Consider the following 25,297-nt stretch of genomic DNA (forward strand, 5'->3'; position numbering starts at 1 on the left):
CACTTCTACGTAATTTTTTTTTGGTTATATGCTGTGTTGGAATGTTTTACTTTTTTACTTCTGTTCTAGCAATACCAGGGAGCGCTCATATGATCCTCCTTCACCACCGCACCGTCCGTCAGCAACAAACTGTTACTGCTTCTAAAATATGAAAGAGGGGCCAAAGAATATAAGCGCATATATGCGTCTATATTCGTTGGAGTGGGGCTGGGAATGCTTAGCCCTAAAATTTTGTATTATATAAAATTAGAGATCAAATTCTACTCATTCACCATATTTTTTTGTAGAACAAAAATATTGTGATTCATTCAACGTTTGTCATTTTTAATTTAAATGTGTAGAAATTTGCAAATAATATAATAAAGTTTATGCGGTCGTTAATTTAAAATATGCTTCTATATGCGTCTGTCTATATTCGCTGACCTGTCTAATGATGTGCCACACATGGTCTATTCAAGATTTAATAAAACCTTAGATGCAATTATCAGATAATACATTTTTTCCATCTTATACGAGGTAGGTCAAAAAACATGAATTTTGAGAACGAAAAAAAATTCAATTAGAAGGATCTAATTGCATATTCAAGCATAGTTTTTAAGTCTGAACAACTTTTTATAATAACAATTTTCAATATTGTAAAAAATAAAGGTACTTTACTCTTGGGTGAAAATTGTATTTTTTGACATACCTCGAATAAAACTGATAAAATTTGCTATCTGATGGTTGCATCCTTCGGTAATCCTATCGGTAATTTGAGAAAAATTTTTTTTTTCAATGAGAAGGATGTAATTGCATATAAACATAGTCTTTAAGTCCAAACAACTTTTGGTAATGCAATTTTCGATAATGTGAAATATAATTGATTTGAATACATTGATTGAATTTTAAATAAATAAATTAATATCAACAATTAATCAACTTAAATGAAATTAAAACACTATGATAATTGCAAATTAAAACTACTCATATTAAAATCTAATCTAATTACATATTTAGTACACACCTTAACGTTGAACGGAGTTCTCAAATAATTTGATGCTTTTTGCATAAATTTCAAGACAATCTCGACGTGGTCATCTTGATCTGGTCCTTTAACAATTCTTCGTAATATGCAGCCCAAATAATGGCTAAATGTTTTTCTAGCTTGCCATTGCCTACAAATAAATGTATGTACATAAATATTTGACAAAACACTTTTTAATTTTTTGTCAGTCTAAAATCTACGAACATTCCAATTCAATCCAAAGTTCCAAATTTAATTTTGCCTAGTCCTCCATTATTCCTACATTGATCACAGAATAGAAAATACCAAAATTATAATCCATGTGTTTACATAAATTATAGAGTATATAATATATTATATATGAAAAGATCTTATGGTCAAAAACAGCCCAATTGTCGTAATAAAAGAGATGAAGACGTCTATTTACCCTTAACAAGGGTTATCCCCCATTAAACACCAGAAAGTTCCGTCCAATACTTCCGCCAAACCATTTAAAATCCGAAAAACGAGACCGCGAACCAAATCCAAGCCCTGAAGATGACTTCCAGATGAAGAAGCCGCCACCAAAATCAAAACATTCCAGCCTTGCAAGTTAGTAAGTTAATACTAATTTTTATATCACACACGCCACAGATCAGCCAAAAATTGTTCAAATGATGTATAAAATTCCAAGTTGAGTTTTGGCTTTGAATTGGAATTCTGACTCAAATTAGCCAATTGATGAGTAGTACAGTGAGAGATACGATCCTATTGCTTGGTAAGACTCGATCATTGATCCCTATCGGATGGCGAGAGATGTTAGATAACAAGAACATATATAGAAAATAAAAAATGGTTGAATATAAGAGTTACTAAATTACTTACGTTATGCGTTTTCCAGTTTGCAACATCTCAATTATTTTCTTTTTCATATCTAGGCATTGCGTTTCTCTAGCTGTTTTACAGGGGGCTAGTGATGACTTATGTCCTTGACTTAACATTCGCTCGTACCTGTCTTGTCTGGTATTTAAGTTCTTGTAAGTTGCTGCAAAAAATTAAATAAACACTTATTTGAAAAAAGGAATTTCTGCTCACTATTAGATTTTGTAGATAATTTTTTAAATTTAAATTTTTTAAAAACATTTTATTCTTAGCTACTTTAACAAAAATTACGGGTTTATTAGCAGTGTTAGGTTAGATATGGATAGGTGAATTTTCGTTAGGTTAGGTTTGGTTGGGTTAGGTTAGGTTTTTAAGTTAGATTAGATTAATATTTTTAAATCAAATTTTTAGGGCTTTTTAAAAGTGGCAACAGTGTCGAATGTACATAAAATTTTACTTTTTGTGCATAGCAGCCATATTGTTTCGAAAAATTTAATAAAAATTATTTTTACACAAATTAATACTAAATATCACTAATAATTATTATTTTTTAATTACGTTTGTTATGATTAAGACAATTACATATTTTTGTTGGCTTTTTACGTAATTTTTTTAGGTTATTTTATTTACTTTTTTTTATTTATTTTTTGTGTTTCTTGATTTTTGGTCACTTTTATTAGATTCCAGTAAAGAAAACATTAACATTTAAGCCTTAGTTTACTTTTTCGGCCCAGTTCACAAAAAATAAGGCATTTTTGGGGCAAAAAGTTTTTATCATATTGCTTTAATAAGAATTACAGGAGTCAGTTCTATTACAGTCGTCCCTATCCATCGCCTTTCTCCGCCAAGCACGTATTCCCATAGTTCTCATGTCTTATCGATGTTATCAAGGAACCTTGTTCTGGGTCCTCCTCTTCTTCTCTGACCAATGGGTCTATAAAGGAGCGTTTTTCTATTGGGTCATTTTGTTCCATCCACATTACCTGTCCTATCCACCTCAGACGTCCTATCTTAATATGTTTTACGATATCAGGTTCCTGGTATATTCTATAAAGTTCGAACATGTATCGTCTTCTCCACACTACATTGTCATTCACTGCTCCATAGATTCGCTTTCATCACTGCTTCCATCGATTTCAATAGTAAAATTTCCAATAAAAAATTGAGCAAAACACTAATAACTTTTCAGATAGGTCTAGAAAAACTTAAAAATTCCCATTTCCGGTTCTATACACTGTTACTAAAATAATTTTAATATCTATAATTTCTAATGCCCACAATCCATCCTCATATTCACATGATATATCATTAAGGCAAACAGGTCGTGTAGAGATTTGATTATCGCTAACAATTGCAACATTATATTTTCTTACCTTCTGTAAATAGAAAGTTGACAAAAAATACACTTCAAGCGTTGATGTTGTTAATTCGTTTTCTCTGAGCCAGTGTGCAGAAAAACATATGTATATTACATTAAGCATAATATTACATTAAGCTGATCTATTTTGTTTACAACAAGATAACACATGTGTTGCCCAGTTTAAAGAGTTACAAGTAACAAACACCTATCAGTGGGATTTACTGTTGATTCACAAACGAATGCAAAACTACAGTGTGTATTGTACCAGAATTATTATCAAATAAAGCTTGACGCCATCCAAATTAGTTCGAAATTTAAGATCTAAACATAAGAGCACATAACAATCACTGTATTTTTTTTTGTTAAAAAACAGCAACATTTTGTAATGAAACATGTAAAAACATTATCTTTAGATGTACTTACCTTTGTGACTATCAACAGACAGGTCACGTTTGACAATTGTCTGTCTAGAACGACTTTGAAGCCTGTCACTTGTGTTTGTTGCGACTGGAATGTCCGGATAGAAATGTGTATAAATCAACATATTAAAATTGTGCTGACTACTTAAACAAAAGTTAGTTCCAGGATTTCCAGATTGTGGTATTCCAGTAGTCCTATCTGAAAAAAATCATTAGTATATAAAGCATTAGTATCAGACCGGGGAACTCAAATAATTTTTGGGACTACTTTCAGGGAATTTGACAACTATACTATAACATCCACAAGGAAACAAAGTTCCTGTATTTGGCTGTATACCATATATTAAAAAATTTTGAATAAAATCCTTTATAAAAAGGTATATAAAAAACCCAGTTGGGCTATGTTGAATTGACAAAACGTTTTCGGAATAAATATTCCATCATCAGTGTCCTAAAATAGTATTTAACCACTTAATTAAAAAGAACATGAAATAATTTAAGTTTTGACTAAGGTTAATGTAAAAATGTGGTTAATACTTACTAGTTAATACATGGATGTAGCCACTAAATATGTGGGTAAAAACCCTTTAAAAACCATCAAATTTTGTCCATTTCATACTTGTCAACACACAAACTATAACTACTTCACTCAGTTTGTCAACATCCAATCAGATATTCATATTCATGAACTTGCAACTCAAGAAGTTTTACATTTTCCAGGTACCAAATGTTATTTTTTGACATACAGGGCCTAATATAATTGAGTTATAAGTTAATTTTTACATGAACTTTATATCACAATAGTTTTATTTCATTCATTGAACAACATCCTCACATATTAAATATATCAATTCCTATACTTTTTCAAGAACCCAACTTTCCACCAGTGTCTAGTTTCCATTTTCCAGGTACCAAATGTTATTAAAACATAAAGGGCCTTATATTAGAATCTTTTCATCACACCACTTGACACTGTATAGTTGGTTGCCTAACTATAATCACATAATTTTCTCACCACAATTTCATTTCAAATACATAATTTAAAACAATAACATTGATGGTTGATACTGTTATAATTTTATTTTATTTCAACTTTCACAATTTTAAACAACGTTGGCTTCTGTCTTAAATAGACATATACAGTTACACTGACTGCTCTGTCATAACTTCCGTCATAACCTGCCAAGATTGTCATTTCAATCAGTTGCTTTGACAAAGTCCTCGTAGACATACCGTCTCAGGACTCGCAACTAATGTAGAGTCATATGTCGCCATGTTACCAATCCAACGGTAACTTTAACATCTTAACTGTAAATTAGACATAATGTAAACCAAATTTTATTTAATAATTTTTAAAGGGTTTTTACCCACATATTTAGTGGCTACATCCATGTATTAACTAGTAAGTATTAACCACATTTTTACATTAACCTTAGTCAAAACTTAAATTATTTCATGTTCTTTTTAATTAAGTGGTTAAATACTATTTTAGGACACTGATGATGGAATATTTATTCCGAAAACGTTTTGTTACTTCAACATAGCCCAACTGGGTTTTTTATATACCTTTTTATAAAGGATTTTATTCAAAAATTTTTGTATACTATAACAATTTTCAATTAAAGGTGACTCGTCTACAAATTGAACTGAGAGCAACTGAAATCTTAAATAGAAAACCCAAGTTTTTATTACAGATTCCGATTTTACGTGAAAAAGTAAACAAGTTTATTTGACTTTTTTATGATTGGTAGAAATAAAACGGAAGATTTGTTCCACAAATTAGGATGGCGATCTTACTACCATTTATAGTGTAGTAAGTAATGTAATTAATTTCAATTCGAAGGACCACCCACTAAGGTAGGAAATAAGAACACAAGCATTAAACAATACGTCATTTAATGATTAACTTTGTTACTACAACTAAGTTAAGATCTAGCCAAAGTATTAGCGCAGAGTTTTTATATCTAAACCGCCGATCACTGTCCAATTTACACGAGCCCGCGATACACCACACGAGTAACTGTTACATTTTAAATATGATACTAATAAAATTGTCACGTGAACCAAGGATGTTTCCTTTGGTATTAAGATACTTGATTAATAATTTGCGTTTGTGAAACATGTAGCCTTTAAACTATAAGCTATATAACAATAATTATTTATACTTAATACGCGAGAGTCTAGAACTCTTAAACCAGAAATGCGTCGACCCCTTTGATCGGATACTAAACTGACACCAAGACGCGACCAGCTAAGCTGGGAGACAATATGATACTGACTACCTGGCTACTTTCAAATTATCACTGCCTCACCTATCAGGGGTCAGGGGAAATTTCTATTAAGTAGGTAAAACCCCATTTAAACGATTGCTAACCGGGGATTTTATAGGTACCAGTTTTCGATGGTTAAAAACAACTTTTTAATGCTTTATACCAGCGATTTCTTTGGAATTTGCTCGAAGAAAGTCTGCAAACAGCCAAATTTCTCAGAACATACGCTTCGGAACGCAAAATTAATATTTTTGAAATCTAATGATACGACATTAGACCGTTTAGATGAAAAACAGTTCTTTCGCGCAAGTATTTCTACAGCTAATATGATATTAATGTGTTTCGTTGATTTTGTATCTTCTCAGGCTTTTTCCATAAATGGTAATAAAACATTCAATGCTTTGGTCTTTCTAATTTAGCTCGATCATTCACAGAGCCTTTAGCCGTTCATCAATCTATCGTTTAGGTTGTGTAGGTCCTTTCAAATTATGTCGAAAATAAAGTTCCCAATATTGGTATTTATATTTAATAAAATTCTATCCTTATTATACTTACCTAAATACTGCGAATACTTCATCCAACTATCAGCAGATGGAAATATTCTAACAAAGCCACCTCTTCTTTTAAACTCTGCAGAAGCAAGACGAATGATTTTAGACTCTTCTGCTGTGTATGGAGATGGTCCTCTTCCTACAGTATGTGCCCCTTTCTTTAATGATGAGTTGCTATTACCCAATCCATCAGCAGAATGTACTCTTCTACACTAGAATAAACCGTTTATCTTTGCTACGAATGTTTATAATTAAATGCATTGTTTAAATAGTAATTACAAAACAAACAATAATTTTTTTAAGAATTATGTTAAAAAACCAATAATATGCTACCTATAAATCTACGCTATGTAAGTGACATAGACATCGGAGCACCCATTATAATTATAAATTATTATATTTTGAAAATATTTGGTACTAATTCTGATTAGGTGGTCAATATCCTCCTGAGGTATTTTGTTGCATGCCCTAATTAACTCATCCTGAAGTGCTTCCAAAGTTTGAGGAGGATGCTCTAAATTATAAATTAAGAAGTCTCTTACACATCATAGCATACACGTGTTCAAAAGGGGATAAATCTGGCGATCTCGGCGGCCAGGGCAAAATATTGACTTGACAGCTTGTTCAAAGAAGTCCATGGTGGCTCACGCAATGTGTCAAGAATATGTTTTATGTATCACTGAGCTTTCAAGCTCCCTCTGACAAACATTAGATGTGACCTTGAACCATTAGCGATGACACCGCACACTATAATTACAACAGTGCGGTGCACGTGCCAACAAAAACAGTGTATTTCGTCTTTCACCATGTCGCCTTCTGATCCTGGCTTGGCCATCATGCATCCCTAAACAGAATCGAGATTCATCACTAAATACAACCTAATCAATTCCTGCTTCCAAGCCAATCGTTCTCTCCATCATCCAAGACGATTAAGTCGATGCTTAAGGGTAACAGGTAGCATCCAGTGTGTACGAAATGAAAATAAGCCAAAACTGCGAACACAGTGTCTAAACTTCTGTGAACCCTATTCGCAATTTCCCGAAAAGAAAGTCCGTTATTATATGACATTATTGTTTCTAAACTCTCTAAACTGTCAGTAATAACTACTACATCGTCATTGTGTCTAATGTTATTTTAATGCACTACTTATTCCTCTTTTTCTTCAAACGCTTACGAAGATACGTTCAAAGTATATATTAAATAACATCGAGATCAGCATGCAGCCTTGTTTCACCCCTCTAATATATAAAAAGTGACTCAGTCAACCGGTCATCCACTTTAATGTTGACCTCTCCCTATCCGCAACTACCTGCAGCCCCTTGTGGAGTGGAAACGAAGACACGGAACGTGTATACGAAAGTGCTCGAAAGTGTTAACAAGTTCCGAGAGTTATATCCGTCTTATATTTTCTACACCACAAATAAACAACAATATAAAATATTTTATTATTTTTCTCTCTATATATCTCAAACTATCTTTACACATTGACTTTTTTGACTCTACCATGGTTTTGTGAAAAGCAAAACACTATTTTTTGAACGAATAAATTTAAAAAATTAACGCAAGATTCAAAAAAATAAAATAAATTTCTTAATATTTATCAAATAACCAATATATAAAACAATGCACCTAGATAGATTCAATAAGGTGGCTTTTGCCCCAATCCACTGCAACCTTTTCAGATCTGTTGTGGTCATCTAATCCTAGATTTAATTCTCTAGCATGAACCTTTTTAAAAGGTCCAATATCTTCGAAATTGAACCTTCCATGCAGATCTTTGCTGGTGGCTTTTCTTCGACTAATATAAAGAACCACACAATTGCCAGGCTGTCGCACTGACACAAAATGTGCTCTGCTGTTTCTTCCTCCGGGTGACAGAATCTGTATAGATCATCATCTGCCAACCAGCCTTAACTGCCTATTCAGTTTACAGTGCCATGTTAACAGACCTACTATGACTTTGACTGTGTTCTTGTCTTTAGGTCTGCTGTAGATTTTGGCGAATGTTCTATAACTGTTTCACCTATCTTTGTCCTTGTAAATTCCTCCAACATTCCAGAGATTTGAGCGCTACCCACTTTGTTGTAGACGTTCTTGTTACTGTCTTTACAACGCCGCAGAATGGTTCCGGTCCAATGAATGTTAATAATGCACCTAACAAGTGTCTTATAAGTTTACGATTTATTTATACTTCAATAACCTCTATATCCTGGTTTTAAAGTGTACCCACTCTTCCGATGGGGATCTATGCAAAAGTAACACCGAGCCGCAAGACTTCATATCTTGTCGTACTGCTCATCCATGTGTTGATCCGATAACCAGCGTATTCAATTCCATTCCAATTAGCAGATTCATTTAAAGTTAGTAGTTGATCGTCCGCTCGATCATTCAGAAATGAAGTGAATGCGACTCGGTCGCCTGGCTATCTGACTAACAAACCGATAAGTAAAGATGTTATATTTCCGAACAGACTGTACTCTATTTACACGTATTGAAGCCATTTTATACCGTATGGAATAAAAGTATAGTATTTTTTAAAGTAAAATCATTGCACGTCACGATTGATTCAAACTGACGTCACTTGGATTTAAAATTTCCATAACATCTACCTTAGAGTTCAAATTTCCCTAACACAGCTAATAATACGATACCCATACGGAACTGCTCGATCTTTCATAGGCGTCAACATGGTATAATAATATGAAAAATGTAATCGTGATTATATTGAGAATTTTAGAAATATATTGATTAAATAAGCAAACACATTTTTTATTATTAATAATATAAATTTTATAAAGTAACTGTTTAAGTTTAATACTCCACAAAATAATAATGTTCTGAAGCTATTTTCTTGTGACATTTTAAAATAGATACTATTTTATTGGGAAAGTCAGTAGTTTATTAATAAACTTGTGTTTATTAATTAACTTATTTTAACCTTCAATTGTGACTTATTCCCAATAAAATAGTATCTACAAAATAATAATTTTAATTAAACAGATTAGACAATCGTACGCCACTGGTACGGGATTACTTAAACCGGCAATGACAGTACAGCGTTTGGCAAAATTGTTAACAGTGTTGCCGCATTTTTAGAGTAAGAATATTGTTTATGTTTTGATTTCTTACACAATTTGATTCACAATATATTATACATATTAATAAATTGTATTTATAAATAGTTTCATAGGTGTAATTTTGTTAAACATTCACCAATGGATAGAATGATTCTAAATGGTAGTAAAATAGACCTTGTTTTATGTCTATGTGCTTGGAGAATCTTTGAAAAGAAAGCGTAAAGCGTCTACTGTAACTTATTTTTGTAATATTTTAAATATAATTGTGTGAAACCCGTTAATAAATAAATAATTGTATTTTTTTTAAATGTTGGTATATTTGTATATTATATGTAGATTTTCTTTACCCTGTCGATGTATCTGGATAATGCGAATATTGAAGAATAAGTTTTAACATTTCTATTTATTTTTAAGTTAAGATAACCTAAAAAATAGTAGTTTATACCGCGAGACCAACTATTAGCTTTTGGTGAACTCTTCAGTTTCTTAAGGAGGGCCTTTTCATAATGCAATTAGACTAGGTTCTCCCGAATATTATCCAACCCATTCCTGAAATCTTACAAATCAGTTGAGCTTTCTGTCCGTTTTACATTCCCGTAATTCTGTCAATTCATTTCACAATACTCATTCTTTCTTTTATAGACCACTATTTCCATTTTATCACACAAGCTTCCCTGTCCTTTTTAAGGTTACACTGAATTCTCCCTAATTTATATGCAATATTACATAATAAAAGTTATTGATTTATTTAGTGCCTCACTAGTTAAGTTTTAAAATGTATTTAAAATTATGAATTTTTATGTGATCTTTTATAATATTATGGATTAAAAGTAATGTAATAAAAAGAAATTTTGAAAATGTGAATATTTTCTTATGTTTTTAAATCCAGTTGATTATATAGTTTATTTTTAAATAGTTGACATTATGACATTTTGAAAATTCCTCACTTATTAACTATTTTGATGTTTTGGCAACGCTGTGGGGTTCTGACGTCGCAAATCTTTAATGACGTGCATTGATTTTTATATGAAAAATTCTATACCATGCTGCTTAAATAATTAACTTAACATATAATTTGTCAATTATAAGCATTGTAACATCATTTTATTGAAAGAACCACTTTCACCAAACATTTACTTTTTATTAATTATTAAGGAAAAAATTATTGGACAAAAAACAAAACAACTCAAACAGTTGTTTTGTTTTTAATTTTATTTGATGCCAAACCGTTTATAAAAGAACCTGAAATATTCTTTTAGAAGTAGAAATATAAAAGAAAGTTCAATTTAATGGTATGATGGAGTAAAACTAAGTAAAAAACATGCTGATCAATAAAAGTATGTTTTTAACACACATTTAAATTTCTTTTTTTTTTTGTTAGTCCTTACTTATTAATTTTTAATGACATTATACAACCATCAATTTCAGATCTGCTTTTTACTCTGCATTCTAAAAATTTAAAGAGTATACTAAGGTACGAAACTTACGTGAGTCAAATTAGATCTAATACTTGAATTTGATTTGTGATGATCATCATTAATTCTAACCATGGGATCAACGGCAGGTATTCCCACTAGGGATAACAGATCAGCCAACATGGCGGATTTTAACCTTACATCTAATGGACTGTCGCAATTTAATGAAGGTGATAAATTAACTTCTAACAACCACGGTTTGAGTGTTTTATCTATCAAAATATCGAAGCCATACAGTTCTGAAAAAGTGATAGCAAATTAAATTATCAAATTGCCATTTATGGATATATATGAGGCTATGAGTACAATATCGGACCAACCCACAAAAATTCAAAATTTATTTTATTGTAGAATATTAACTGCCTAGTTGAAATCTATCAGCTGCATAGTGGACCAATCCACATTTTTCTATTTGTTACTAGATGGCTGCATTAAAGTAGTTTTGGAACTCCATATCTGATACGATCTTAGAGAAGCAAAGTGGAAAATGTGCATTTAGTCCATTGTGCTGTTATCAGTTAGATGTTTTTCTATCATTCTTGATTCATATGTTTGGATTTTTTTGTAAATTGTCATTGTGACTTTTAATTATTGTGAAATATATTCTGTTGATATGAATTTCGATGAAGATGTTACAAGTAGAGTAAATGCACGAGTTATATAAAGGTGAAACGCAGAATTCCCTAACCTATTTTATTTTCCGAGAAACGTTCAACAAGGAATATAATTTACACTTTTATCCACCAATTACTGACTCTCGTAAGAAGTGTGATTTATTTGAAGTCAAAATAAAGGCAGCCAATAGTGAATTAAGTAAACAACTAAAAACTGAAAAAGAACTTCATCAAAAGAAGGCGAAGAGTGATAGAGATTCTTTAAAAAGAGACACCGAAATGGCAAAAAAAGGAAACGCGTTGGTCATCTGTTTCGATCTGATAAAGACTTTACCTACACCTGTGCTTACCACAGGAATTTGTTAAAAGCGACAATTATGGACCTACTGGTTCAATATTCATGAAATGGGAACTAACAACTCATTTATGTTTGTGTGGGATGAAACCGTCACCTCTAGGAGTCCTTAAGAGGTAGGGTCCTGCATATTATTTTACATAAAAAATTTCGTAAAATCAAAATGACTTATTATGTATTCTGACTTCTGTATCCAAATGGTAATAGAATGGACTTCTGTATCCATATGGTAATGGACCTTCTTCAGTTAATGGTCTTCCAAAAGTGAAGTAATTGTCCCATTTGACGACTAAGAGGATTAGACATTCTAACTTCTGATGTTTCTATACACATTCTGTGGTAATAAAGTCTTTGATACAATATCGAGTGTATTATTTTGTGGGATAACCCATTCACTAACTAAAAATATTTGAAATGCAAAGTGAACCAACCAACATTAAAAAATCGAATATAGGTGTTTATCCAAAATTTTTGATCAAATTTATCAAATAAGTAATATCTAACACACTTCCATTCATTCAAACCAAAAAATATTCTTAAACAAGGTTATAGTGGATCTGCTAATTTTCACTTTTTTTCAAACCCACTTTCTAACACTCATTAATATTAGGGTTAGTCCGTTATTGCAGTAATAGCCTCATATTATGTATATTGCATAGTTAATGTAAGTGAATGAAAAGCCAGGATATAGCAAATTTATTTTTCTTATTGTCGAAAATAAATAAAATTCCAGGATAATTAAGCAGGGGAAGGGGCTCGGATACATATAAAAACTACCATTTATAGTGACTTTTTACTAAGTTAAAATAATATATTAATTTACTTACCGAAGCAATTGTTGGTAAAGGGAATAAACATTTTACAAGCTGATATCACAGAATTAGCACACGCCAAGATTGCTTTAATAATCATATCCTCAATTTGAGACATCAATAGCGCCGTATCTTTACCTTCAGATTTCAAATGTCTTAATAAAGCACTTAGAGTCCATTTATGACCAACATTTTCGGCTGAAGGATCATCCGATCTAAATTTCAAGAAGAAACGAATTAAGAAAAAAAAATAATCTTATCTAGGTTTATGTAGAATTATTAATTATACATACTATAAGTTGCTCAATGCAAATACATTTAGAAGCTGAATGATATTTTTTATTTGACAAATTTAAATATTTATTTAAACATTATTTAACAAATCTCTATCTACTACTACTAAGGACTTTCAATAGTTTTCACTATATTTCTTCTCTCAGGCGATCTTTAGAGTTCTTTCTATCCTGGGTAATAGGTCCGTAATAGATCAGATATTCATGTCATGTCAATAATGAATTCAATATTAATATTTTTTAGCTCGTTGATATTTCATATAGGACCAGAATAAAGGAAGATATTAAAGCAGTAACGAAAGATGAAATAGGAACAGAAATTTGTGCCCGTAGAAATCATTGGTTTGACGATGAATGCAAGAATGCAACAAAAGAAAAAAAAATGAAGCCTACAGAAAGATGTTTACCCGACGAACTAGAACAAGTGTAAAGAATTACCAGACAAAGAGAAGAGAAGAAAAGAGGATACACAAAAGAAAAAAACGAAACCACTTAAATAAGGAATTTAAATATATAGAAAACTTCAACAGAGAGAAAGAATTCAGAGCAATGGCGACCTATTAACAACAAGAAAAGACGAATTGAATAGATGAGTAGAATACTTTAACCAGGCACTTAATATAGAGGAAGAAGAAGAAAACCTGGAGGATGAAAGAAATGAGGTAAGGGGACAGACGAGAGGGAAGAGGAACCACCAACGATTCTTGAAGTTGAAGATGCAGTTAAAAAACTAGCCAGAAACAAATTACTCGGAATAGGTAATCTCCCAGCTAAACTATATACAGAAGGTGACCATGATACCATAAGGGCATTACGGTAGGTTGTAAAGGAAATATGAACACAGAAATACCTCCCAAATGATTGGAATATTGGAATACTTTGCACCATACACAAAAAAGGAGATATCTTTGAATGCTCTAACCACATAGGAATTTGAAAAGGATTGAAAAACATCGATGTTGAGCGTTCAATGGTCGATGTTTTGCCATCGATATTTAGGTATTCGTTAACATCGATGGTAACATCGATCTTAAATAAAAACATCGAATACCATTTGTATAGATTACTGCTTTCACATGCTGGTAATTTATATAATGACACGCTCATTAAAGTTACCCGGTAAATAGTTAATTTTAACGAAAGTTCGAGCTGAATATAGCCGCAAATGTCAACCATGGAACAAAATAAGTCGGTTTGGCAGTGTTGGGATGTGTTTATAATGCATAATATGTTGTATGCTTCAAATATAAAAAGAGAAAGCTTTTAAAAAGTACATTTTGATTATATTATGTTATGAATTCTGCAATTTTTAATTTATATAAAACAATAACAAGCAAATTTTTGTCTGGTTTGACGATTGCCAAATCTATCCGCAAATCTATTTATTAAAGGGCAATTGCCAAAAAAAATTCTAATAATTAACTGCAATCTCCAAAGAAAACAAATATTTACTCGTTCTTGTTTTATATAAATTAAAAATTCCAGAATTCATAACATAATACATAATCAAAATATACTTTTCTAACGTTTTCTCTCTTTATATTTGAAGTGTACAACATAAAAACATGCCAACACTGCCAAACCGAAATATTTTTTCCATGGTTGACATTTGCGGCTATATTCAGCTTGTACTTTCGTTAAAGTTAACCCGGTAAATCCTAGCAATGAAACAGGATAAAACAAAAGCTGCCATTAAAACTGCTATTTTTACAAGACATTGATAAGCATTATTGGGGCTTATACTTTTAATATATTACTTATTTGTTTTTTTTTTTCTAATAATTTGGTTATATGTTTAAGATATATATATATATATATATATATATATATATATATATATATATATCTAGATAATTTTTAATTGTTTAATATTAGGTTGAGGTTACACAGTTACACCACGTTTTTCAGCAATTATATCACGTTTATATAATACTTATTTAATATATTATTTTCGCATTATTCAACATTTGTAAAAACATCGATGTTTCTATAAAATCGATGTTTTCGTTTCGATATATCGTTACTATCGATGTTCAGGTTCGATGTTACTATCGATGCTCAACATCGATGTTTTTTACCGATGTCGCATCCCTACTTCTAAATGCAGTGTATAAAATATTTTCCACAGTGCTATGTCACCGTATGGCACCATACGCAGAACGGATAGTAGGAAAATATCAGGCTGGTTTCCGAGGTGGTAAATCGACAATTCATCAGACTGCAACCTTGAGACAAATTTTAGAAAAAACACTGGAACATGGCACAGATACTCATCACATATTTATAGACTACAAAGCAGCCTACGACTCTGTGAATAGAATGGAAATGTTCAAAGCAATGAAAGAGCTAGTAATACCAAATCAGTTGGTAAATTTAACAAAACTAACTCTTGAAAAAGTTTAATGTAGAGTACGAATTTAGGGGGAACTGTACCTTTTAAAACAAATAAAGGGCTGCGCCAGAGAGCCCTCTCTCCTGTATACTATTTAATCTGGCTCTGAAAAAAGTAATACGTATGTCACAAATCACAACCATTGGTTCAATATATAATAAATCAGTGCACATCCTTGCCTATGCTGATGATATCAATATCGTTGTACAAGCGGCGCATGTAGCTTTAAAAGAATAAGCTACAAAAATGGGTTTAATAATAAACACCAACAAAACAAAGTATATGAAAATAAGCACGCAACCACAAATCCTACTACCACTTGTTACATATAATGACGGCATCGAAGCAGTGAACGAATTTGTATACCTGGGAGCGTACCAGAAATAAAACGCAGAATTTGCAAGGCCAACAGATGCTACGTTGGGGCCCATCTCCTCCTTAAATCCACAATTGTATCGAGAAATACAAAAATAAAACTGTACAAAACAATAATACGCCTAGTTATAACATGTGGGTCAGAGACTTGGACTCTAACAAAAAGTAATGAAAACATGTTAGGATGTTTCGAAAAGTACTAAGACGAATTTATGGAGTGGTTAATGACTATAGAGTGTGGAGAATACGATAAAAATTTGAACTTTCTAGAATATACCAGGAACCATATATCGTAAAATATATTAAGATAAGACGTCTAAGGTGGATAGGGCATGTAATGCGAATGGAACAAAATGATCCAGCTAGAAAAACGCTCCCTGATAGACCCATCGGTAAGAGAAGAAGAGGAAGTCCCAGAACAAGGTTCCTTGACAAAGACATGAGAAATATGGGAATACGTGCTTGGCTGAGGAAGGCGATGGATAGGGACGACTGGAGAGAAATTCTTGAGAAGGCTAGGACCCACACAGGGTTGTAAAGCCAGAATGATGATGATGATGATATTTCAAATCAGGGTATAACAGCGTTCTGAGCTGTTAATTAACGTAATAACGTTAAAACGTTAAAAACTGGAGAAGACGATATAAATTTGAGATCTGTAAGAAATATGTATAAAGAAGAGAACCGCTATTCTCGCTGCTTTTGGGAAATAGGAGTAGTGGTAGACCAAACTTGGGGTGGAAGAATGATGTAGATGACGTGGCAAATTGGCCACAGTTGGCATTAGGCACATGAGCGACTGGCGAAATAGACAAGGAAATTTTACTAAGGCTGTCATAGTACTGATGATGAATGTGATGCCACGATATGTTTATAGCGGTTAGCTTGGATCTAAAGAGACTGAAGCATGCTATTTCCGCGGTAGTTCATAGTAACTGTTATTCTTATTGTTTTAAATTACTTAGTTATAAACATTCCAGGCTAGTTATTATTTTATTTTTATTGTCAAATAGTAATCACTATGATAATCACTATTATTTTCAAAGGCATATCAAGTTAGATCTACATCAAACTTATAACAGAAAATTAATACTTACTTGACATAATCACTATGATATTTATTAATACTATAATTACATAGATGCATGCATGGGTTCCATAGCTGCTTGTGACTAGCATCATATTTAACAGTAGCAAATCTCACTAAACCTTCTTCATAAATATAAATTAGCAACGGATCAAAACTGGTTACCACTACATATAATCTCAGGTCGCATTTATGACCAGCTACTAAAAGAGGATTGGAAATATATTTGGCCACTACTACTGGTTCTTCTAGAGGCACTTGATTTGGAGTTTCAACGATAAAAATACCTAAAAAAATGTACATTTCGTAAATCGATAAAAATTAACTAATCAATACTTATGAAAACCCCACACTTGAGCCAAGAAAGTTCAAATTAGCCTTAAGGCTTCCTCCAAAAACCGTGTTTTTTTATAAATTTTATTTATAGTAGAAAAGATATTTGAAAATCAAACTTTTTACAGGTGAAAGTACATACATTGTTTAATATAATACCTATAGAATTTATTCATCATGTACATTTTCATTATTGTCTTATATTTATGTATTATATATTATTTCATTTTGATTATCGTTATATTCTAAAATGAATCAGGAATAATGGGAAAGTATATTAATTAATTTTCATTAAAAACTTTCCATTTTCTATTCTCTATATAAAAATCCTAATTTTATTTAATTTTATTTAATTTTATTTATTTTTATTTCATTTTATTTAATTTATTTTATTTTATTTCATACCAATATTTTAAAATATAAATTAACCAAATCGATCCTGTCGTTCTCGAGTAATTACAAAAAAAATATATTACGGTATACCGCAAGGTTACTTAACCAAATCGATCCTGTCGTTCTCGAGTAATTACAAAAAAAATATATTACGGTATACCGCAAGGTTACTACACCCGTCTCGATTTTTCGAGTCACGCTAAATAGAATTTCGAGCCCGTGCAAAACATCATACCGAGCGCATAGAAGTATTCACTTAAAAAATATTTATACAAGGTACATACCTCTACCCCTGCTTGAGGCTACAGGTTTAACTATCCAAGGTCCTTTTACTCGATGATGTGTTGAACACAGATCACGGTACTCGATGGGCATGACGAATGTTTGTGGGATGAAATCAAAATTTTTCAGTCCTTTGGCATGCTGCATACGCTCTATATTCTTATACAGTCGATCTTTGCGGGTTAACTCATAGGATCGAGGAAAATGGTTTACTCTTTGGTGCGGAGCTAATGACCTTATTGTACCTAAGCATAATGAACAAGATAGTTAGACTATATTTATGTTTATAAATGTTTTTTGTAACAATTTTACTAATTTTTACAACTGTATTGTAGGTCAATGAATTCATTTTTTCATTGGCTATGAGAACTAGTACCCCTACTTTAGCTCTTATTAGTTACTGCAGAAATATCACCCCGTTTCCTTGCTGTAGGATTTTTAAGGTATTTTAGTCCCTACATAGTGATTTAGATAATTACTAAGAATTCACTATCTAAAACTATGTATGTTGAGGAATCTTCTTCAAACTAGCTCTGTTGTTCATCTAATGATTGTTCTATTCAGGAACATTTTGGACCACAGAGTACGGTGGATTTAGGACACCTTTTCCTTCTACTTCCAGGACTGCTGTAGAACAGAGCGGAGTGATAAACCTTACTTTTACCCTTTTTTAAGACGCAGTCAATCCAACCATATTTTCTTCTACGAATATCAATACGTAAATCTTTGACCTTACTTATCTCCCACTTTCAGAAATTTATCAAACTTCCACGTTTCACACTGCAAACCGTCCCTTTCCTCGACATCTCTCCTCCAGTTATCCACTCTCAATATCTCTTTAGCATATGTTTTAACTTCCTCTATCCACTTCTTCCTTGGTCTGCCTATTGGCCGACGTCCCACCATAGTTCTACTAAGCCTTCTACTAGGTGTTCTGTTATTATTCATTATTATAAGGTGACCTGTCAAGCGCAATCTTTGTATTTTTGTATCATTTGCTATAGGGGGTTCTTTGTAATAGTCATTTAACTCGTAATTGAACCTTATTCTTCATATATCTATGTCGCAAATGGTCCCAATATCCTTCTTAATATATTTTTTTCAAAAATAATAATAATACAATTTACTTTAATCGCTATCGATAGTGACTTCATTTTGCTCGTTATCTATATATATCACCTCGCAGATTCGCCACTGAATGGATGCCGAGCTTCCGATCATTTCTACAGTCGGTACCTCGAGATAAAAAGTCATCATTTGCGCATCACATCACAATTGGTGTGTGCTGTATATCGGTTGAATTTACATACTGCACTATGCAGAACAAATCAATTTTGCTGATGTCTTTGTTAAATAACATTTTTATAGCTAACACAGGAAGAAACTAAAGACTTATCGCAGTAATTTACAAATTCTGATATACGAACCTGGTTTAGGATGTGATCCGGTCCATAATAAGTTAAAATCTGATGAATTCGGAGCGACTTCGGTAATACCATGACAATCCAATAATTTAGACAATAATTTCGATTCGGCTTGTAATACTTTGTAAGTAATATGTAATTTACATGCAGGCTTTTCTTGTATCGATGCTTCTGATGCACTAGCTAAAGCTGAACTTTTAAAAATAAGGACAGTGTTACGAGATCCTAAAGAACCTCCTGAAATCCATTCTTCTTCGGAAATGGTCGGAACGGGTTCGTTTGGAGGTATTTCGGTACTAAAAAAATTATTAATGGTAACTATTCGCTCCGTGCGTGACTGACGCGACACCTACCGCCTTCATCTGACAGTTTTGGACCTACCTATTTTCAGGTTAAACATATGACATATGTTTGACATTGTTAAATACATGCGAAATTGACAATTATTAATAATTAACTTTTTAATTATATTTTTTTAGTTTATGTACAAAATAAATGTAGTATTAAAAACTGGATTTCTCAAAATTCATCAAAATATATCCTTTCAACCACAAACGGAAAAGAAAGGGAAAAATCTAGTACTGGCAAATCAAGTTTTTCACGTGAAAGAGCATATATTTAAAAACAGTAATAGTAAAAGTTATAATATAAAAGCTAAAGTCATCAGGCACTCTGCAGTTAGCTTGAAGCCTTATAAAATATCATTTAAGGTAAATTATTTAAATTCTTCCTATTTCAATTGCATAAAAATGAAGTTATGTGATATTTACTTTTTCATATTAATAGCACGGATCCATCTTTTTCTTTTCTCTAATTTATATGTAATCTTTGGGAACCTATAAAAACTACACTTACTATTTTTGCTATTATTAGCACAATTAAATACGCAATATGTATTTGCACACATTTTTGATAAAATTTTTGCGTAAAAAGGTAGGGCCAATTTTGTCATATTTCGCCGCTACGCACGCTGGCATCGTTTCAAAGTACCCCTACCATGGTCCCGCACGGAGCGAATAAGGTAAAGGCTATAGCGGGATAAGATAGTAAAATCTACACTCGGCTGGATTCTTATTTGAGATTAGGCACGAGAGTTCATATTTAAAAACCCCTTTATAGTACAGTGAATGAAGGTAAAAATCAACTATTACCTCCGATTTCGGTGAACCTCCATCGATTTGCATGAAAATTTGGGATTGAGTATATTTTACCCTCAACTTCAAAAGTGACATATGCTTAACTTGCGCTCTTTGCATTTTAGGGGTAAAATCCACTCCTTTTGTTAAAAATGGTAAAATATGCAGATTTAAGCATTCTGGCATAAGTAATCTCGATTAATTAAATAATATAAATATTTTGCAACATTTATAAGCACGATTTATGATTTTAATTAACTTTTCAACCCTTTTAGCAACTATCCCTTAAATCGAAAATCATGAAAAAATCATTTTTTATATTTCTGAAATAACAAATCGCATATTAATATTACCCAAATAGTTTCTTTAATGTTTCTGATATAATTTTTGATTGACTGTGAAATTTCAACCCTTAAAACCACCCCCTTAAAGCAGAATCATTGAAAAAATTAATTTCAAGAAACTTAATTATTTGAATAATACATTACTGAATTGAAATCTCATTTACTGAGTATTAAAGTATTTATTTATTTATTGCGTAATTTTGCACCCTTAAAAACTAACCCTTGTCATAAAAATAATGGAAAATGTTTTTTTATTAGCTTTAATAGCTTTAACATTTAGAAACCTTTTTTATTGGTTATGATAAATTTTATTAATATATTCCAAACTTTATTAATATTATTCTTTCCACATTTTCTGAACAATTTTTTCAGTGCTTATGTGACTTGTAAAAATTTAATTTGTTAGTTAAGAGAAAAACGTATTAAAATAAAAATATTAAAATAAATGAAAAGTTCATTCATTTTTTATTTAAGTAACGTTTCATAAATTAATCAAATATTAATAGTACTTTAATTGTTAATTTTTCACTCTTCATTAGAGCTCTCTTCACCAATTTCTCCTTTTTCATTAATTAGAGGGCTATTTTGGCAATTGTCCCCATTGCATAATCCGCAGACTGCATTGCAAAATATAGCCCTACTCTTCGACACCCGCAGGAAGCGCTGCACCCTTTTTTGCAGTTGCAAAAAATCATTTTTAACAATTCTTCTGGAGCAGGTGGATTGGGATTTTTAGTTGGAAACAAAGACTCTTCAATTTTGCACCATCCCCAATAAACTGGAAGAATGTGAGAATATACCTATCGACACGTCTACTTCTTATTGCCTATCTTTTTTCCTACATATACATACAAAATATGTACTCCAAAAATTTTTCTAAAAAAATGTTATTGACTTTTTTACAATAACTCCGTTAGTTTTTATGATATCAGGTTCATTCAAAAACCATTTGAAAGGTAATTTCAAAGGCTATAAAGTCGTATTAAATTTAGTCTTTTAAGTCCCTTATTTTTTAAAAGATAAAAGGTTAAAGAGCCCGGTTACATGGTTCTCGCAGTAAAATTTAATTTTTAAATGTTTTTATGTCAGTTATTTTTTATCCTACAAAAATATAAAAAAAAGAAAATCTTTAAAAAAAAAAACTCCAATTTTGTTGTCTATCATTTTTTAAGTATATTGAGTATATATGGAGTTATTCTCAAAAGAAAATGAATTTTATGAAAATTTGAAAAAATCTGATTTTTTTAAATCAATTTTTTTTTTCAAAAATGTGCATTCTAAATGCTAAATTACTTATGCGAAAATAAAGAAAGTCTTATAGGGATTATTACTATGAATATTAATTTTTGTCGAAATGGCGTATGTTTTATTTTTCACTTTTTCCAAAAAAATTCGAAAGGGTCCTCTTATTTTCATCATAATTTGCTTAATTTTGATGCTATCAACTTCTTCTAGAGCTCATTTTATAGATATTTCTGAGCACTTTGAAAATTGTTCAATAAGTATATTTTATAAAATGCATTGTTTTCCCGTTATTTAAGCTTGAATATTCAGATTTGAGTACTAGCCGGAAAAAAAAATACATTTAATTACCTATAATTCACTTTAAATTAATATTAAAAGGTTTTTCAAGAAAGTAATTTATTCAATTTTTTATTAGCTTAAATTTTGGTAATGACAAATTTTTTATAAAAACTTATAGTTTTTGAGTTATTTATGAAAAACCGCTTTAATCTTTGATCTTCAATAACTCAAACAGTATTGATTTATTTTAATAACTTTATAAGATAAATTTTGTTTAGATTTGGTCCCTCTATCGATTCCTGGGGTTATTTTTAATAAAATAATTTCCACCCCCGAGAAGGGGTGGCATCCACCTTCAGGGTAAAAGCGCAAGTTGACACCATGTCACTTTTGTTTCTTAAGGTATCCTCTGACTACTCACCAATTTTCATGAAAATCGATGGAGGTTCAACAAAATCGGAGTGAAAACCTTCAGTGGATGTACTATTACCTAAACTTTTAGCTCTCTAGCTCTCAATTTTTAAATGATGAAAAAACAGTGGCTTAGTTCAAGTAGCCTAAACGCATGAGTTTTGCTCCAAAATAAACTTATACACCAATTACCATTGGACTGAAGCTGATCTAATTTGAAACACACTTCATGTTATACTTTTATAGGACTACTTTTATATAAATTACTATTTTATATTACTAACTACTTTTTATATAACTGACTGTTAACTGAGTCCTTTTCGTACGATTGTTTCTTGAGGGCATGAAGATGCTGTTTAACTTGTAAATAGCGAAAAGATTGTCGCCCAATCTTTGTTTTAATAAAAACTTAAATACTTAAACCTAATACGGATTGTGAGTATAAGAGCTTTTTTCCCTAACACTCACTCTAATTTTTTTCATATTTTTTAGATCAAAATTGGTTTTAGGAAGAATATTTTTATTTTTCAAAAAAAAAATTAGGTTATGTTTGGCAAACTTTTAAATAATTACATTTCGTGTATTTTTTCGTTCTTTTTTTTTCGATAAAGCCCATTTTTTTGTTTTTCCTTATGTTTTTAGCGCATAAACTCAACTGCATATCAATAAATAACGATTCTTAACATATTTTTTCGTCATTTCTAATGGCGGGAATGGGTTTGCCATTTTCAGACCAGGACCGTCTCAAAATACAACAAACTCTTTTTTTGATATTTTTTCCCATGTTTTTAGCACATACGAGTAACTCTACACATTGTTAAATAAGTTTTTCATGAGCTAGTGTTTCATCTTAGTTGTGTTTACCGATATCTCAGTCGGAATTACCATTTTTATATTACCTTAAAGTTAATAGTTTAATACCTACGCAAAAGTATTTCAAAAAAATGGTACAGTACACAAATTTGCCCGATAGAAAAAAATTAAGTTGTGTGAATTAACATTTACAAAGCTCTTGATAATTCAAGACCAGCTCCTTTTATATTTGTAGATTTATCAAAGGCATTTGACACTGTTTCACATAAAATATTTCTAAATAAACTTTTAAAATATGGTATTAGATTGCTTGCATATAATATCGTAGAAAGTTATCTATTAAACAGGAAACAACATGTTTATATAGATAGAGAAGAAATTAGTAAGAGAAGAATTATACCCTATGGAGTCCCGCAAGGAAGAGTCTTAGGACCAATTCTCAAATTAGGACCAATGAAAAGGTAAATGAGATAGTAGGAGAGTATCAAAGTGGCTTCAGAAAAAATCAAATATTTTTCTTACACCGGCTCCACACATGGGGGCCAACGTTGGCCCCAACAGCGTTCGTCCAATGTGTGTATCGATAAAACTGTCTTGGAGCCAATGTTGGCGCCAACGTTTTTATGACTTGCTCCAACGTTGGGAGTTTTCCGTGGACAAAGGCATTGGCGCCAATACTGGTGTTGCGGTTGATGCCGACCACACATTGGCGCTACAGAAGTGTTCCAATCGGCGTATAATTATGCTATTTAGTTGTTGGCGCGTAATTTTGTATACATCCTGCATAAAATTAGGTACCTAATTTTGCACAACCTAGCAAAGCAAAAGAAAAGAAACCAATGACAAGCCACAGTTTATAAAAAGAGTCCTCGCCTTCTTTTTTCTTTTAATACACTTGTGCTGCCATTTTACACACTATTCTTTTAAATAAATAAATTACTTTATTGAAGAAAATTTCCATTCCATGACGGCATTAAAAAATAAATTTACAATATGTAAAAATCGATCTTCGGCCACCTGAGCCACTTCCGTTGAGTTGTTTAGGATTAACACTCCAATACACGTCGGTAATCTATCAGAACGGGGTTTATGCTCAAAAGGCTATTTCTTACATAAATAAATAATATACATATCTGTTTTTTTCAGTACCTTTCAGGCACCCAAAGAAAATGTACTTATCTAAATATTTTACAAAAGTGTATGCTTTTAATTTTGAAAGTGTGGTCATGTAACTTTTAAAATATGTACTTCCATATATCGGCTGTGGATTAAAGTTACGTTTGATGCAGAATATAGCCAAAATAGAAGGCTAAGAAATTTTGAAATTGAGTTAATAAAAGAATAAATGGGGTTCAGAGCCTCGACGAACGTCAGGTTTACATGTATATATTCAGTCTGCAGTTGCCATATACGGCATATCTAAAGATCTAGTAGCTTTAGGTAACGCTTAAGCTGTAGGCAAAATAAAGTAAAATTTACCTTTTTTGTAGCAAAATATTATCGTATGTACTCATTATCACGACAGTCGCAGCCGCTACAATTTCCATGTCGCACATGTTGACGTTGGCTCTAGAGGGAATAGACTGATATGGCCCCAATACTCAAGCCAATGTGGAGCCGGCCTTAAGCTACGAGCCGCAAACCGAAAGTTATTAACATCAAAAGGAGATACACGTATGTCTATTAATTTCTA

At 31.6% G+C, this 25,297-nt stretch overlaps 1 protein-coding gene across 1 annotated transcript in view; it reads right to left on the reverse strand.

Annotated features, from left to right (window-relative positions):
* The window catches only part of TTLL5 (Tubulin tyrosine ligase-like 5), a 65,398-nt gene that overhangs the window by 24,038 nt on the left and 16,063 nt on the right, over positions 1–25,297 (reverse strand). The window contains exons 3-11 of the mRNA XM_072523677.1: positions 19,380–19,672; positions 17,955–18,197; positions 16,955–17,231; positions 12,813–13,012; positions 11,029–11,255; positions 6,469–6,676; positions 3,648–3,842; positions 1,868–2,027; positions 1,004–1,154 (exon numbers count right to left, since the gene is read on the reverse strand). Of these exons, the coding sequence (XP_072379778.1) occupies positions 1,004–1,154; positions 1,868–2,027; positions 3,648–3,842; positions 6,469–6,676; positions 11,029–11,255; positions 12,813–13,012; positions 16,955–17,231; positions 17,955–18,197; positions 19,380–19,672 (1,954 nt within the window). The remainder of the gene's footprint in view (positions 1–1,003; positions 1,155–1,867; positions 2,028–3,647; positions 3,843–6,468; positions 6,677–11,028; positions 11,256–12,812; positions 13,013–16,954; positions 17,232–17,954; positions 18,198–19,379; positions 19,673–25,297) is intronic.

This window comes from Diabrotica undecimpunctata, chromosome 2 (assembly GCF_040954645.1).
Source record: "Diabrotica undecimpunctata isolate CICGRU chromosome 2, icDiaUnde3, whole genome shotgun sequence".
Taxonomy (NCBI): domain Eukaryota; kingdom Metazoa; phylum Arthropoda; class Insecta; order Coleoptera; family Chrysomelidae; genus Diabrotica; species Diabrotica undecimpunctata.